The 16,197-nt window shown below is 37.4% G+C and overlaps 1 protein-coding gene across 3 annotated transcripts in view; it reads right to left on the reverse strand.

The window, feature by feature from the left end:
• The window catches only part of SRBD1 (S1 RNA binding domain 1), a 319,328-nt gene that overhangs the window by 22,628 nt on the left and 280,503 nt on the right, over nucleotides 1-16,197 (reverse strand). For 2 of the 3 annotated variants that reach the window (XM_021001269.2, XM_021001267.2), the window contains 2 exons: nucleotides 15,348-15,524; nucleotides 12,729-12,917 (listed from right to left, as the gene is read on the reverse strand). In XM_021001269.2, the coding sequence (XP_020856928.1) occupies nucleotides 12,729-12,917; nucleotides 15,348-15,524 (366 nt within the window). The remainder of the gene's footprint in view (nucleotides 1-12,728; nucleotides 12,918-15,347; nucleotides 15,525-16,197) is intronic. The other variant, XM_021001268.2, reaches the window with a different exon arrangement.

A 16,197-nucleotide genomic window follows, 5' to 3' on the forward strand; every position in this document is an offset into this window, starting at 1 on the left:
CTTGCCCAAGGTTACACAATTAGTAAGCGTCTCAGGCTGGATTTGACTCCAGGTCTTCCTAAATCCAAACTTGCACTGTTTCAACAGTGTCACCTTGCCTTAATCCTTCTAATGTCTTTTTTCCTTTACTATTTCAATTGCTAGAATTCCCAATACTGTGTCAAATAAAAGCAAAGAAAATAGGCATTCTTGTGCAATACCTGTGATTAGTGAGAATCCTTTTTCTTTTTTTGCACATTATAATGGTTTTTACCTTAGCTTATATACTTTTTAGGGTGACTCATCTTCCTGAGTTCAAATCTGGCCTCAGACACTTCCTAGCTGGGTGACCCTGGGCAAGTCACTTAACCCTGTTTGCCTCAGTTTCCTCATCTGTAAAATGAGTAGACAAGGAAATGGCAAACCACTCCCAAGCTATTCCAGTATCTTTGCCAAGAAAACCCTAAATGGGGTCATGAAGAGTCAGACACAACTGAAACAACTGATCAACAACATATACTTATTATTATGCTAAAAAAACCCTTTTTTGTGTGTGTTTTTATCATCCATGAATATTGGAGCTCAGCAAAGGTTTTTCTACCTCTATTCTTCCTTATTCTGAATAATCACGATTAATAATTTTTAAAAGATTATATTTTTCTGAAGTTAATATGTATCGAAAATTTTGGGACCTAACATGATTAGGGAGACTGATCTACAATTTTTAAGTGGGTTTCAAGATTAATATCATATCTGATTCATAAAATCTAGTGCTCATCTTTCCATATTTATGATAACTTAAATGAACTGAATGAGTATTTACAAAAATGCAAAATACCTAGAATAGCAGAACAAGAAATAGAATATTTAATAATGAAAAATCTGAAAAAGGAATTAAAACAAAGCATAAATGAATTATCAAAGAAAAAAGACCTGCAGTTAGTAAAGCCAAGAGGGCCAAGTTGCAAGGAAAAACGCAGCAAATTACAGTTATATGCCCCTGCCCTCAGCAGATCTAGAAAACACACCTGATCTAATCCTTATTAGAAATTTCAAGAAACAATCTCAGTGAGGTACTTTTCTAGCCCAACTGGACAGAAGGAGACAGCCAAATAAGTCTAAAAACACTGAGGATTGGATCTGGCCAGAAGCATGTAGCAGCACCAGCATTTTAGCACAGGGAAAAGCTGTGTATCAGACAAAGAAGATGTCACAGGTCCAGAATAGAGGGACGTGGCATGCAGGAACAGGTGTCAACCGGCAGCTCTGCTACTACACATTTCTGCACATATGGGTGAGGAGGTTGTGGAGAGGTGTTTGTATGCTCTAGGCTGTGCAAAGAGCAAGTTCAGAATCAAGCAGCAGCTACCTGGCTCTGACACAAGGAGCTGAGGTGGGCCTCTGTTCCAGCTTCTAGCCAAGTATAAAGCTTACAGAGAAATAACCAGGACAAGAATCCCAGAAAAAAAGGGAAACCTACAGTTCTATCACTCTGGACCAGCAAAACATTCCAAATGACTGACAGTATCTGAGTCCAGAAGGAGTCTGAAACTCCAAATGGGGTAAGCCCTATTGCTCAGACTCAAACCAAGGTCAGAAACTTGAGGAGCTCAAAACAGGGAAGCAGCAATACAAGTCTGTCCTGAATTGGAGCACTGAAAGCTTTGCAGGAATTAAGTTCGAGCTGTCCCTGAAATCACAGAATAACATAACAACACTTAATACTCCAAGAAAGGAACAACAGAACCTGCCCAGACATATTAATTGGAAGTGTGCAGAAATCAGCCCTTCCATAAAGTCCACAGTCAGGAAGCAGACTGGAAGAACAAGCAAACCAAAAAAGAATCCCTTCACAAAAAAAGTAATATGGTAATACGAACACTCAAAACATAAACCCAGAAGAAAGAATTGACTCTACATATCTATAAGCAAAACTACAAAGAAAAAAACAGCTCGGGCACAAAATCAACTGGAACTGGAATGTCCCAGAAGGGATGAAGCAAAAGTTAAAGAATTTTTAAAGTTTCTCTAAGTGAAATGAGAGCACTATAGAAAAAAGAAGCAAGAAAAGAAAGGAGAGTTATGGAAGGAAAAACTGAAAAGTGAATTAATAGCTTGGAACAGTACAAAACCTTGCCGAAGCAAAAAATTCTCTTAAAGTCAGAATGACCAAATAGAAACCAATGACTCCATGAAACAACAAGGAATGTTAAAACAAACACAAAAGATTGAAAAAAAATGGAAGAATATGTAAAGCATCTTGTAGCAAAAATAACTGACCTGGAAAATAGATCAAGAAGAAAATTTTAAGAATTACAGGACTCCCTGAAAGCCATGACTAAAAAAAGAGCCTAGAAAATCATATTTCAAAAAATTATAGAAGGAAACTGACTAGTTCTCTTAGGACCAGAAGACAAAACGGAAACAGAATCCACTGGACATCACCTTAAACAAACCTCAAAATGAAAATTTACAGGAACTTTATAACCAAAATCCAGAGCTTCCATGTCAAATAAAAATTACTGCAAGCAGACCTAAAGAAAGAATTCAAGTATCAAGGAGACATATGCTCACATATAAATTAGCAGCCACCACAGTAAAAGAGTAGAAAGCTTATAATACAACACCTCAGAAGGCAAAGGACATAGGTTCACATTCAAGAATAAAGTATCCAGCAAAACTGAATAGAGCCCTACAGGAGAAAAAAAATGGATCTTTAATGAAATAGAGGGCTTCCAAGTATTTCAGATGAAAAGACTAGAGTTGCATAGAAATTTTGAAATACAAACAGAAATCAAAAGAAACATGAAAAGGTAAATGTGAATTAACAATCACAAGAGATTTAACAAGGACAAATTGATTGCATTCTAATAAGAGATGATATATGTATAACTTCTGAACCCTATTATTATCAGAGGTCTTAGAGGGAGTCTATTCAGATAGAAGGTCTGGGAGTGGTTCTGTTATATCCTGATGATCTTAAAAGAAGAAATGAAAAAGAGGGGAAGAAGAAAACACTAAGAAGATAAATGGAGAAAAAATGTTAGGGAAAATTATCTCACATAATCAGGGCACAGAAATACAACTCTATACAAATAAGGAGGAAGGGGTAGTGGGAGCAGTAACACCTGAATTTCACTTTCATCTGAAGGGGTCAAAAGAGGGAAGAATATACATACAAAGAGCTGGGAAAAGAAATGGACTTTATTCAACAGGGAAATAGGAGAATGGAGAATGGAGAAAAAGAAATAAGGAGGGCTGATTAAGAAAGGAACTAGTCCTAAGCAAAATATACCTTAGCAAAGGTTATGTATATGTATATATGTATACATACACATAAGACGTGGCAAAGAATTGAAAACTGAGGAATGGTTAAACAAATTCTGACATACGAACATGAGAGATTATTATTGTGCTATAAGAAAAGATGAGGGGGATGATTTCAGAGAAACCTAAGAAGACTTGTATGAACTTATGCAGAGTAAAGCGAACAAAAGCAGAAAAATTTACAATAATAATAGCATAAATACAAACAACGCTGAAAGACTCAGGAACTCTGATCAAAATAACAACTAACCATGATTCCAGAGAGCTAATGCTGAAACATGCTACCTATTTCCTGATAGAGAAATAAGGGAATCAGAGTACAGACTGAGATATTCTTTTCAGATATGGCCAATGTGGAAATGTGCTTTGCTGGATTTGTATTTTTATTTGTAATAGAGAACTTATTTCTTCTTTCTTTCTCAATTGGGGAATGGGACAGGAAAATGAAAATTTTAGTTTTACCATGTATTTCTCAATGTGATTTCACTTCTAATCTTGAGTATTTAGATATCATTCTGGGCATATATATTACTGATACTATTCATTACTTCTGTTGCTTTTAAGCAAAATGTCATTTTCCTGCTTATCTTTTTATCATGTTTGTTTCTTTTTTTTTTTTTGGTCTGAAATTCAGCTTTGTGTGAATACGTTCCAGATATGTTTCTTGTAATAACATATTGTTTTATTCTGCTTTTTAATCCACGTCCCATTTTATGGGTGAGTCCAGCCCATTCGTGTTCATTGTTATGACTGTTAATTGTGTATCTCCCTCTACTCTATCTTGTTGTGCTTTTTCCTCTCTTTGCTTTGCCCCTCCCCAATCTCTCTTTACAAAGAAAATGACACTAGGGAAGGAATTTGCTTAACACTAGTGATCTATAATTAATAGATCTGTTTCTCCTCTGCTGGCCTTCTTCCTTTCCCCTTGCACTAATCCCAATCATAGGTTTTTAAGCTCTTCCTTTCCTTTTAGTACCTTTATCATATGCCACCCTCTGCTTGGAGTTTGCAACTTCTCCTACCTCCTTTCTTAAACCCCCAACCCCCTTCACCTAGTCTCAGCCCATTTCCCAGTGGAATTGTAATTTCACACTAAGCACTTAAGTTTTGAGTTTGTATGTTTAATCTTTCTTTGTCTGGTTCAAATGAAAGTGAGATTGATGGGTTAATGTCTATTCCCCTCCTCTCCTTCTTTCATTCTGTGTTTATATACTCTTCATCTCATGGTACCCCTATTATAAAAGATAAGTTCCTTCCCTTCCTCCTATTTCCTTCCCACATACTTTCCCCTTTCCTATTTCCTTCTTCTAAGACTATCAAAACAGAATTATCCCCAAACCTTCTGCCTATCCATGACTCAGAGAGATCTTTTAAGAGAACACTTCTGTTTTCTTTCCCTATTAAAATCCATATAATTAATCATCACATAGTCCTTTTCAGTGATCAAATGTATTTATTTTTCTACAGTTCTACTGACTCTTACATTTACATTTCAAAGTTTCTACTCAGCTCTGGTCTCTTCATCAGGAGCGTTTGGAAATCCTCTATTTCATTAAAGGTACATTTGCTCCCATCTCTATCAGATTATACTCAGTTTTGCCAGACAGATTATTGATTTTAAGTCTTTACCTTTTGCCTATTAGAACACTATTTTCCAAACTCTCCTACCCTTTGGAATGACAGCTACACAAGTATTATGTTATCCTACTGTAGCTCCTTAGTACCTGAACTCTGTCTTTCTGCTTGCAGTACTTTTTCTTTGAACTAAACTCTGGATTTTGACTACAACATTCCTGAGAGTTTTCATTCTGGGGTTTCTTTCAGGAAGTTACTGGTGGATTTTTTCTATTTGCCCTTTTCCTTATGTCTAATAGATTACTGCCTGTGATTTCTTGAAATACGATATTTAGGCTTTTATAAAGAACTATGGTTTTCAGAGAGATTATTCACATATTATCTCCCTTGAACCTGCTTTCTAAGTTAATTGTTTTTGGTAGTATAAAACTTACATTTTCTTCTATTTTTTTCAGTCTTTTGATTGTTTTAATATCTACCGTTGTCTCAGAGTCAATGGTTTTGATGTGGTTCATTCTAATTTTCAGTAAATTTTGGATAAGGTTTATCAACATTCTAAACTATTAATTTTCCTTGCCATTCTTGGCTTCCTAGCAGTTAATTCCTTTACCAATGCGTTTTGTATCTCATGTCAATTTTTTAACAGGTCCTCTAAGTAATTATTTTTTGTGGCCAAAGCATCTTTTTCTATGAAGCTCTACTTGGACTTGTTTTGAAGTTACTTTCATACACATATACACACAGACACACACACTCTCTCTCTCATATGTATATGTGTGTGTACACATATGTATATATAATATACACACACATACATACATACACACACATACATATATGTATGTGTATATATATACACATACATATATGTATGTGTATATATGTGTGTGTGTGTGTGTGTGTGTGTGTGTGTGTGTGTGTGTGTGTGTGTGAGATAGGGTGCTAATGATGGACCCCTAAAAGGTCCTGGACTTTCCCACGGGTCCCAGATCCCTGGTGTTCACCTGGGGCACATGGCCCTTCACAGTTAGCAATCCTTTCATTGTGGCCCTTGTAGTCTGCACCTGGTCCTACCCTAGACTCACCACTCCTTACTCCCATCTAGATCCCTTCTGTTACCTCCAGGTCCTTCTCTGTTTCCTCCCTGTCACCCCAAGCTATTGGCCACACTATAAAAAACGTCAGTCTTGTTTACCAAATTGCTCAGATTCCTTAAGTGTCTGGCCCACTTCTATTGGTGATACAATAAACCTTGTCTCTGACTGAAAGAAGGTTTGAGTTGAATTCTTTTGAGGCAGGACTCACGTCTTTTGCCCTTGAATTTCAGGGTTCCTAGCACCCTTAGACCATAACATATGGTTCCCTGACCAGGACATGTTAAACTTAGAGAAGCCCAAGAGACACAGATATATAGATATAGATAGATATATCTCTAGGGATATATATTGGGATATCTTAAGATATAGTTACTGATTATATATATATATATATATATATATATATATATATATATACACACACACACACACACACACACATACAGATATAGACACATCTCTTGGGCTTCTCTAAGTCTATAGCATTTCTTCACTGAGTTTCCCATTTTCTTCCACTTGCTTTATTTCCAGCCCCAGTTTCCAGACTACAGCTTGGTGCTTGGGTCAGATTTTGCTCCTTTCTGTACTCTTAGATGCCGTGGGGAGGTCCTACTTAGTCCTAGATATAGTGGTTAAGGCTAAGCTCTATTTTCTGCAGAAAGTATTGGGTTTTGACCTTAGGTCTTCTAGGTCCTAAGATATTAATATCTTTCCATGATTTCCTATATCATAATTTTTCCTGGACCACTTATTTTCTGGCTATGAATAAATGGGCTCACAGTGTAGCTCATATAAAAGACCCCAAAACAGTAAATGAGAGTAGAACATATACTTATGGCAGCTGTGTTCTTCAAACCATGCTCTTGTAAATGACTTCTCAGAGTATGGAACACGGTTTTGTTATTTTTTTCTTGTCATTTCTTTCAGACATCATATCATTATTTTTTATTCCAAACAAGTATCAAAAAGGCTACTATGCTCCACTACAAAAACAGATGCATTTTCGAGAATATCCAGTACTTAAGTTTTAATTCTTTTTTTAATACTTAATTTATTTTTCATTTTCAACATTCACTTCCATAAGATTTTGAGTTTTACATTTTCTTCTCTTCCCTGTCCTCCCCCCTCCCCAAGATGGCGTGCAACCTGATAAAGGCTCTACTTATATATCTGTTTTAAACATTAAGTTTTAATTCTTATTATATCACTGGAAATGAGAAAGTGCCAGAAAGAAGGAGACCTGTTAAGAAGGTACTCACTATGGTATGTCTCTTGGTTTACTGTCACATGCTCAATGAACTTTTTTAAAATAAAGAGAGTCAGCACACATACATAGATAAATTACATAAATACACACACAAATATATGTAGCTTAAAGGTCTGCAAAATGCTTTTTATAAATATCGCATGTAGGTACTATTATCATTATTTACATTTTACAGATGAGGAAACTGAGACAGGCAGAGGGTAAGTGACTTGCCCAGGGCCACGTGGATAGCTATTAAATGTCTGAGGATAAATTTGAACTCATGTCTTCCTGACTCCAGGTGCAGTGCTCCACTGAGCCACCTAGTAGTCACTGGAAAAACATACACTCAGTGTAAAATCTTGAGAGAAATATTCAAGGAGCCTAAGCATCTGGTAAAACATCACTTAGAATCCATTCAAATTAACTGTGCATACTTTAACAGAACTAACTCCTCAGAGATCACTTAATCAGTGTTACCCAACTTGTCATAGGGGGTGATTTTTTTCAACAGGATAGGGTGATGATAGACAATAACATGTAACGCAGGATTTCTCAACTGCTTGAGTTTTTCCCTTAAGAAGTATACATGTAATTATTATTATTTTGGGGACTTATGAGGAAAAAACATGTTGTTCTCCAAGGTAGTGAATCTCTGCTTTGAGATATTAATAAATTAACAAACATTTATTAATCACTTATTATGTAGAAGGCACTGCACTAGATGCTGAGGATATAATCAATGAATGAAAAATCATTTATTACGCATTTACTATATGTCAAGCACAAATGCAAAGCAAATATAGTCCTTGCTCTCAGGAACTTACACTCTAATAGTGAAAAAAAACAAAGTAATAACGGCCAATCTGGAAATTACAGGGATGACGAATGGGGACGTAACGAATTACAGTTACAAAAATGAGATAATCCCTTGCCTTCAAGAAACAGGAGGGGATACAGTTTACTCACAGATAAGTAAATATAGATAAAGAGAAGAATTCTGTTAAAATCTGGTCCCAAACTATTTTTCTAGCCCAATCTCTAGCTCTCATACTACCTATATTCGCTACTCCAGTTAAACTAGTTCTGTTATCACCACCTGAACAGATCCCATACTTTCTTGCCTGCTCATCTTTGCTCATTCCATTTCCTCAGCTATAATTCTCTCCCCTGCCATCTTCTTAACCTGCTTTTTTTTCACCTGTGGAAATCCTACTCATCCTGCAAAACCCAACTCAAATGTAATTTCCTTCATAAAGCCTATCCAGATTCCCTTAGGAAGAAGTGTGCTTTCTCCTTTGAATTCCACAGCATGTCTCCACCTGGATGGCTAGGTGGTGAGAAGACTTATAGCCACAAGGGGTACCCTTCAAACTTTGCCTTCCTAATTAGCCCAGGCTGCTTAAAGGATCACAGAGCTTAGATGAGATGGGAATCATCAACTCCATTCACTCTGATAAGATGGAGAATCACCAGGCCATATGAGCTGCCTTATTATTTCCTTCTACAGTCCTCTAGGCACTGCAATCACTCTATGCCCTGCAATCTCCTGGCACCGTCATTTGATCTACCAATGCAACCTAAGGATCTTGTTATCTGACCCACAACTGCACCCAGAGGTATTCCAGGCCCTTCCACCTGCCCCAGAGATGAACTTTTATGTGTTATTTCCCCAGTAAGAGTGTGAACTCCTTGAGAACACAAGTTTTCTCTTTGTAGCCTCAGCTAAACTTATCACATAGTATATGCTTAAAAAATGCTTTTTCATGTATTTATTCATTCATTTACTTTGGTTTTACTTATCTCATAGTATTTATTTACTACATACTGTCATGTACTAAGGTATTAGTTGCTCTTATCTCCCATGTTCCATTGTAAACTATTAGAAGACAGGGCTCATCTTTTTCTTCCATACCACGCAGTGCCAAGCACAACGCCTGACACTTAGCAGAGTCTTAATAAATGTTCAGTGATTGGCTGTTACATAACTGGTAGTAGATACTGAGTCAATAAATAAATATTTTTGGTATAAGTGAAACAAAATCAACCAATTAATTCAATGATATTTATTGCATTATGTGCAAGGAAATACCAGTTATATGCTAGAGACCTAATCATTGATGTTTCCCTAGAGTGGGCATTGTTGTTGTTGTTGTTGTTACTGTTGAGTTATGTCTGACTCTTCATGACCCCATTTGGGGTTTTCTTGGCAGAGATACTGGAGTGCTTGGCCATTTCCTTCTCCAGATCATTTTACAGATGAGGAAACTGGAGCAAACAGTGTTAAGTGACTTGCCCAAGGTTATACAACCGATAAGTATCTAAGACTGAAATTGAGCTCAGGTCTTCCTGAATCCAGGCACGGTGCTCTATTCACTATGCCACCTAGCTCCTTAAGCTCTCTGCAGCCTTTGACACTGGTGACCACCCTCTTCTCTCTAGGTTTTCTATACACCATCCTCACACTCCTGGTTCTCCTTCTACTTATATGATCTGTTGCATCTCAATCTTCTCTGAGGTATCCTCATCCAGATCATGTCCTCTAACTGCAGGTTCAACAGGGTCCTCTTCCTTTCTCCCTCTACAACTTCATTTGGTGAGCTCATCAGCTCTCATGGATCTAATTATTATCTCTACGTTGACAAATCTTGAATCTATTTATCCTGCCCTAACTCCTCTGCTGGTCTCCAATCTGAAATCTCCAACTGCCTTTCAGAAATCTAGAGCTAGATGTTCAGCAGACTGAACTCATTCTCCTTCCCCCTAAACTCTCACACACTCCAAACCTTGCCATTACTGTAGAAGACAATACCAATCTCTCAGTCCTTCAGCCTCACAACACAGGTGTCTTCCTTGACTCTTCATTATTGCTCACTCCCCATATCCAATCTGTTCAAAAATCTGAAAATTTTACTTTTGACATTCATCTCTCAAACATGCCCACTTCTGCCTCTGATATTGCCAACCACCCTATAGCAGGCTCTGACCAATTGACGTTTAGACTACTGCAACAACCTGCTAGTGAATTTGCTTGCCTCCAGTCTCTCCCCACTCCAATCCATTCTCTATTCAGCCACCAAAGTGATTTTCCTAAAGCACAAGTCAAATCATGTTGTCCTCCTCAAACTCCAGTGGCTCCCCATAGCTTTCGGGATCAAATAAAAAACCCTCTGCTTGGTATTCAATGCCCTTTATAACCTACCCTCCTACCCCTCAGCTTTCCAGGTTTATTACACCTTACTCCCCACTACATCCAGCAACACTGGCCTATTGGTTATTCCATGAATAAGACAGTCCAGCTCTCAGCTCTAGGCATTCTTCCTGGCTGTCCTCTACGTCTGTAATGTTCTCCCTCCTCATCTCTGCCTGCTGGCTTCTTTCAAGTCCCAATTAAAACCCTGGGAAACTTTTCCCAAAACATCTTAATTCTAGGCCAGGGGTGGGGAAACTTTAGCCCTGAAGCCACCTGTGGCCTTCTAGGTCCAAGTTTCACAGAACAAATCTTTTTATTAAGGAATTTGCTCTGTGAAGTTTGGATTCAAAGGGCAGCACTTGAGGCCCAAGAAGGCCACATGTGGCCTTGAGGCCGCAGCTTCCCCACCCCTGTTCTAGGCTCTTTTAATTATTCCCTATTTTTCTTATACATATCTTGATAGTACACATTGTTTGCTTTTGTCTCCCTCATTAGATTGTGAGCTCCTTGAAAGCAGGGATTGTCTTTTGCCTCTTTTTGGTTTTACCTCCCATGCTGAGATAATATTTGTAAAAGCACTTAGCACAGTTCCTAGTAGGCACTATATAAATGCTTATTCCCTTCCCTTCCCCTTAAGTAAAAGTTTAATAATTTCATTATTTTTAAATTCAGACAGTTAAAGTCAGTTAAAATTCAGACACATAATTCAGTGAAAATGGCTTAAATATTTCCAAATACACTGTTTTTTAATGAAACAAAAGTACCTCATTTTAAAAAGCTTTTGATTTTATAATCTGAATTACGATTTCCCAAAATCTCAGGGTTGGAAGGGACCTGATGTACTTGCACAAGGACTTTCGCTACAACATCCCTGGCCAGTTGTTGAACAGTTAAAGTAAGGCGAAACTCGCAACCTCTCAAGGAAGCCCATTCCATTTCTGTATAGCTCTAAATGTTAGGAATTGCATCCTTATATCAAACCTAAACAGCCTCTTTTCAACTTATGCCTTCTGAGGCTAACTGTGTTTCAGTGGAAAGAACACTGGCTCTTTAGTCAGAGAAGACAGTTTAAATTCTAGCTCTTCCATTTTATATCGCTATGACCTTGAGCAAGTCATTTGAGTTCTCTAGGGCTCAGTTTCCTCAACAGTAAAATGTGCACTAGATCAGGAGTTCTTATTCTTTGTTGTGTTACGGACCCCTTTCGAAGTCTGATGAAACGTACTGACCCCTTTTTGACATAATGTTTTTAAATGTGTAAAATAAAATATATAGGATTACAAAGGAAATCAATCAAAATGGTTATTAAATATTGTAAACAAGTTGATATACCCCAGTTTAAGAACCTCTGTGCTAAATGATCTCTGCGATTTCTTCTAGCTCTAGAGAGCTGTGATCCTAGGATCCCCTCCAGGGTATCATCCATGACTCTTTCAAGCAACCCTCAGATGGCATGAATGAGAGGGCCTTCATCATACTGGCTGTCCTCTGGATATTGTCCTCAACTGTGGCACCCACAAATGAACACAACATTCCCCTAACAATCTCCTGTGCCAGTTCTTTCAGTACCCTTAGATGCTATTCATTTGGGTCATGTGACATCAAGGGCAGCTGCTCTCCATGTACTGTGTGATCCAGGTACACTGGCCTCCTTCCTATTTCTCACACACAACACTCCATCACTGTCTCCCATGCCTGGAATTCTCCTGCTTTCTCATCTCCATCTCCTGGCTTCCTTTAAGTTTCAGCTAAAGTCCTACTTTCTACAAGAAGCCAGCCCTCCTTTATCTCAGTGTCTTCCCTCTGAGACGACCCTCAATTTATCTTATATATACCTTGCTTATACATAGTCGTCAGCCTGTTGTCTCTCTCATTAGATGGTATATTCCTGGAGAGCAGGGACTGTTGTTTGTTTGGGGTTTTTTTGCCTTTCTTTGTATCCCCAGAACACTGCATAGTGCCTAGCCCACAGAAGATGCTTAATAAATGCTTGGCAGCGACTGGCTGACATTGATATTCAGTAGTCATTAGGCAGGTTCTAATCAGTTGCAGTTAATTAATTTTCAAAACATAAAGAAGAGTGAACAATGCAATTTCTATGACATATTCTGAACTATTAGCATAGGGTTATTTAACATGAAGCTGAGTCAGAAGCACTGACTTCTTTCTTCAAAGAGAAAAAATAATGGGCCTTATACCTTAGCATTCAGAAAATTCCAAAAAAGTAATCAAGTTAAACATGATCATATTTTTGATCCCCAAAGCTGAATCAACAAAGTGCCCCATTATGCCCTCTGGGTTTTAATCTTACCTCATAGCTATGTCATATGATTCTGGGTGGATACACGTTTGGTCCAAAGGATTTGGCTTCAGTGTAGCTTTTGGGGCTGTTTTGCTTTTTTTCTTGCCTTGTTTCTCGTCTGTAAACTGAACATCTATTGGAGTTGTCACAGCAATGCTCAGGACTTGATTCCCTGCTGAAGATTCATTTTGCAGACTGCTGTCACAAAGAAAGGGAGAGAGGACAGAAGGTAGGCCAACAGGCAGGGAGAAGATGGGAATGTGGGACAACAGAAGAAGAGGAGAAAAGAAAACAGAGAGAAGGAAAGAGGGAGAGAGGGAAGAAGAGAGGAAGGAAGGAAGAAAGGAAAGGAGGGAAGGAGAGAGTGAGTTTCGGTTATCACAACATCTCTACCACAGATATATACAATCCAATTTTGGCCACTTATTCATTTCATAGAAATGTACCATTTATCACTGACTTAAAACCAAAGTGTATGTTTGTATATATGCATATACACATATATGTATATGTGATATGTGTTTATACAAACATATGGGTACCTAAAACCAAAGTTTATGTTTATGCATGCATGCACACATATGAATGAAACACACTAACATTAGATTGTGAGAAAGAAGGAATAATGTAACTTTCATTCATTCATCCATACACTCACTTATTCAACAAATATTAAGCATATAGTCTATGACCAGTACTATGGTAGGCAGAATTAGAAAATCAGAGCAGTCTGCCTGCCTTAGCCTGCTGGAGAAAGCAAGAAGTTTCCCTGCCAATACTTTGTGACCCAGTGAGTTAAGGGTCAAGGGAAGTAAGTGGCATCTCATAAACTGGTGTTGGCTCCCTGGCAACAACCTTCTCCTCCTTGTTTCCACATAATTTTGAGGATACAAGGTGCTCTTTTCTGATACTGTTTCATTTTTTTCTCTTTTATTATTCTTTTTATCCACCTATCAGGTTCCTAAAAACATGATCTCTAACCAATCACAAAATGATTCTATTAGTGATAAGGGAGAAATTGGGGATTCAAATCCAGACCCTCTGGGGTTTCGTGTGCGTTTCTAGAAAAGGTATCCTGACAGAGGAAATAACCACCAATAAGTCTGGGCAGAGAGACCAGTCAAAGGATAGGCCATAAAGGCAAGGGTAACACCAAACAAGTATAGATGAACAATCTACTTTAAAAGTAGAAGGTCTCAGAGAGTTGTCATAAAGCTCATACCTGGCTACTACAGGATTCAGACAACTCTTAACCCTTCTTCCTTGACTAAGGCAATGCTTTGAAGACTTTCTGGATATTACCTAGCACTAAGAATTGTGAGACATTTATAGCCATTAAACTGCTAACTGGCTTCACAGCGGCCAAAATATCTTCCCCTACCAAATCCTCGCATTATAATGTTTTACTCTCTTGGAGACTGGACCTTGAAACTGTAGAATTCTCTGGCAAAATACGGATTAGCTAATATAGATGAAAAGTTTTTCCTGCGTAAAAATGTTCAGGCAGGTCAACTATTATATTGCATATGAGCTGTTAACTGATGTAGTTATTTTGGAAAATAGAATGGCAAAATACAATTTATTTTGTCTGGGCTTTGTTATTTCATTTCAAAAGCAATATAAGCAGGATATTGTGCAGGATATTGTCTACCAGTGTGAATCTAAGGCAAAACTCCTGCACCTCCCTTTCCTCCTCTGTTTTAAGAAAAGGACATTAAATCACCTTTGATAGATCAGAACATGTTTTCAAATCAATGGAAATGTTAAGTTCGTTTCACTAGCTTCAAAAATAATTATGGTACAGTCAATTCTTTTCCTTCTATAAAATCTGCTGCTGTGATGTTGGTTATGAGTTTGAGTCAATGGGAAAAAATAAGTTAAGTAGCAAAAACTAAGTTTAAAATTGTCAAACTTTCATTTTGAAGGAAAATGATAACTTAGTTAAAATCCTTGTTTATCAATGGTTCTTCAGTAAAGGGCAAACTACCTAGCATCAACCTACGTAAGGAATATTTCACATGACACAGCTTGATAAATTAACTATACTAATTTCAACATTTAAAAAACCTTAGATTCTTAAAAAGGAATAGATTCCAAAGAGTATTGCAGGACGAAGACTACTTTGAAATTTAAAGTAACTACAAGTCTATTGGGGTGATTGTGCCCACTTGGAAGCCCTGAATCATTCTACAAAGGAAAAAAGTATAAAATCCTAAATCTTGGTTTAGAGTAAGAAATGTCCACTAATATCAAAATCTTAGGAAACCATTCACAGGAGATTAGAGTTATTCAGGATTACATTTTAAAGACCCTTTTCAGTTTCAAAACAGATTTAGCAAATCTTTCTAATAATTTATGAGTACTTAGATTTCATGTCTGGCTCCCCAAGCCAGGTATGGTGACAACATAATTTTAAAATATGTACAGGATGAGCATCTGGGCAACACAGAGCAGTATTTACACAAAGTGTGCTTTTCCTAAGGATTCCGAACCCTCATTTCTTTGTAGACCCCCAACTTTCTTCACCTTGGCACCAGGTTTAGTATAGCTGAAGTCAACCAAAACCTTGTATGTCTTTTTCTAATACTTTCAGTTCTTCAGGACAACAAACCAGACTAGAAGAATCACCTGCAGAATGTTCTGATGTAATCTTGATTGAATCTGATAAAACCTGCGCATTGTTGGAAAGATTTGGGACCTAGCCCTTTCACACTCTTTAGTTGCTCCCGATTAATAAAAGGCCCATTTTTCTCTCGCCATTCAATGATATTTTTGGCCCGGCTGGCATTCAGTCCTGCAATATGCCTAAAGAAGAAAACAAATAAGGTATATGGCAGTAACAGTATGTTAAAAAAGGAAGAAAAACTCCAAAAAGGGGTATTACCCAAAAAGACACTGATGTTTTTCATAAGAACAAAAGTAACATCTTAATTTATAAGTCTTGCTTTATAGAGCGTCAAAAAGTAACATCTTAATTTATAAATCTTGTTTTATAGAAGGTCAAAAAGGAGGAGGTCAGCAGGAAAGAGAAGGGAATATAAGGTAGCAATAGCACTAAGAAATTCTAGCAAACTGATAACAATAAAGCTAGGAAAGTCTGTGCCCTTTCACCCTTTCCAGGTAGTTCATCTTCCTTGGAAAATCCACTCAAGTGATGATTTTGCCCATTAACTCATAGGATGAGACAGATAGAAGGCAATACAGACAGAAGTTCTGTGATCTATTTTTTGTCAGCCTGTTCTCATTAGTTTAAAAAGTTCATGAAATACAGTAAGATAGCTGATCATGAATGTCACATATAACAGTACATATCTCCTAGTAGAACACAAGATATCTTGCCTGATTTTAACAAAGCAGAATCCAATTAATTTCATATAATTTTAACTTTATGGGGTCATAGAGTACTAGAAGTTATAGCAGAAAAGCAACATCTTCAATATAGGGAACATTCCCTACAATACTACTTATTGTACAAAAT

This window comes from Phascolarctos cinereus, unplaced genomic scaffold (genome assembly GCF_003287225.1).
Source record: "Phascolarctos cinereus isolate Bilbo 61053 unplaced genomic scaffold, phaCin_HiC Scaffold_2;HRSCAF=192, whole genome shotgun sequence".
Classification (NCBI taxonomy): Eukaryota; Metazoa; Chordata; class Mammalia; order Diprotodontia; family Phascolarctidae; genus Phascolarctos; species Phascolarctos cinereus.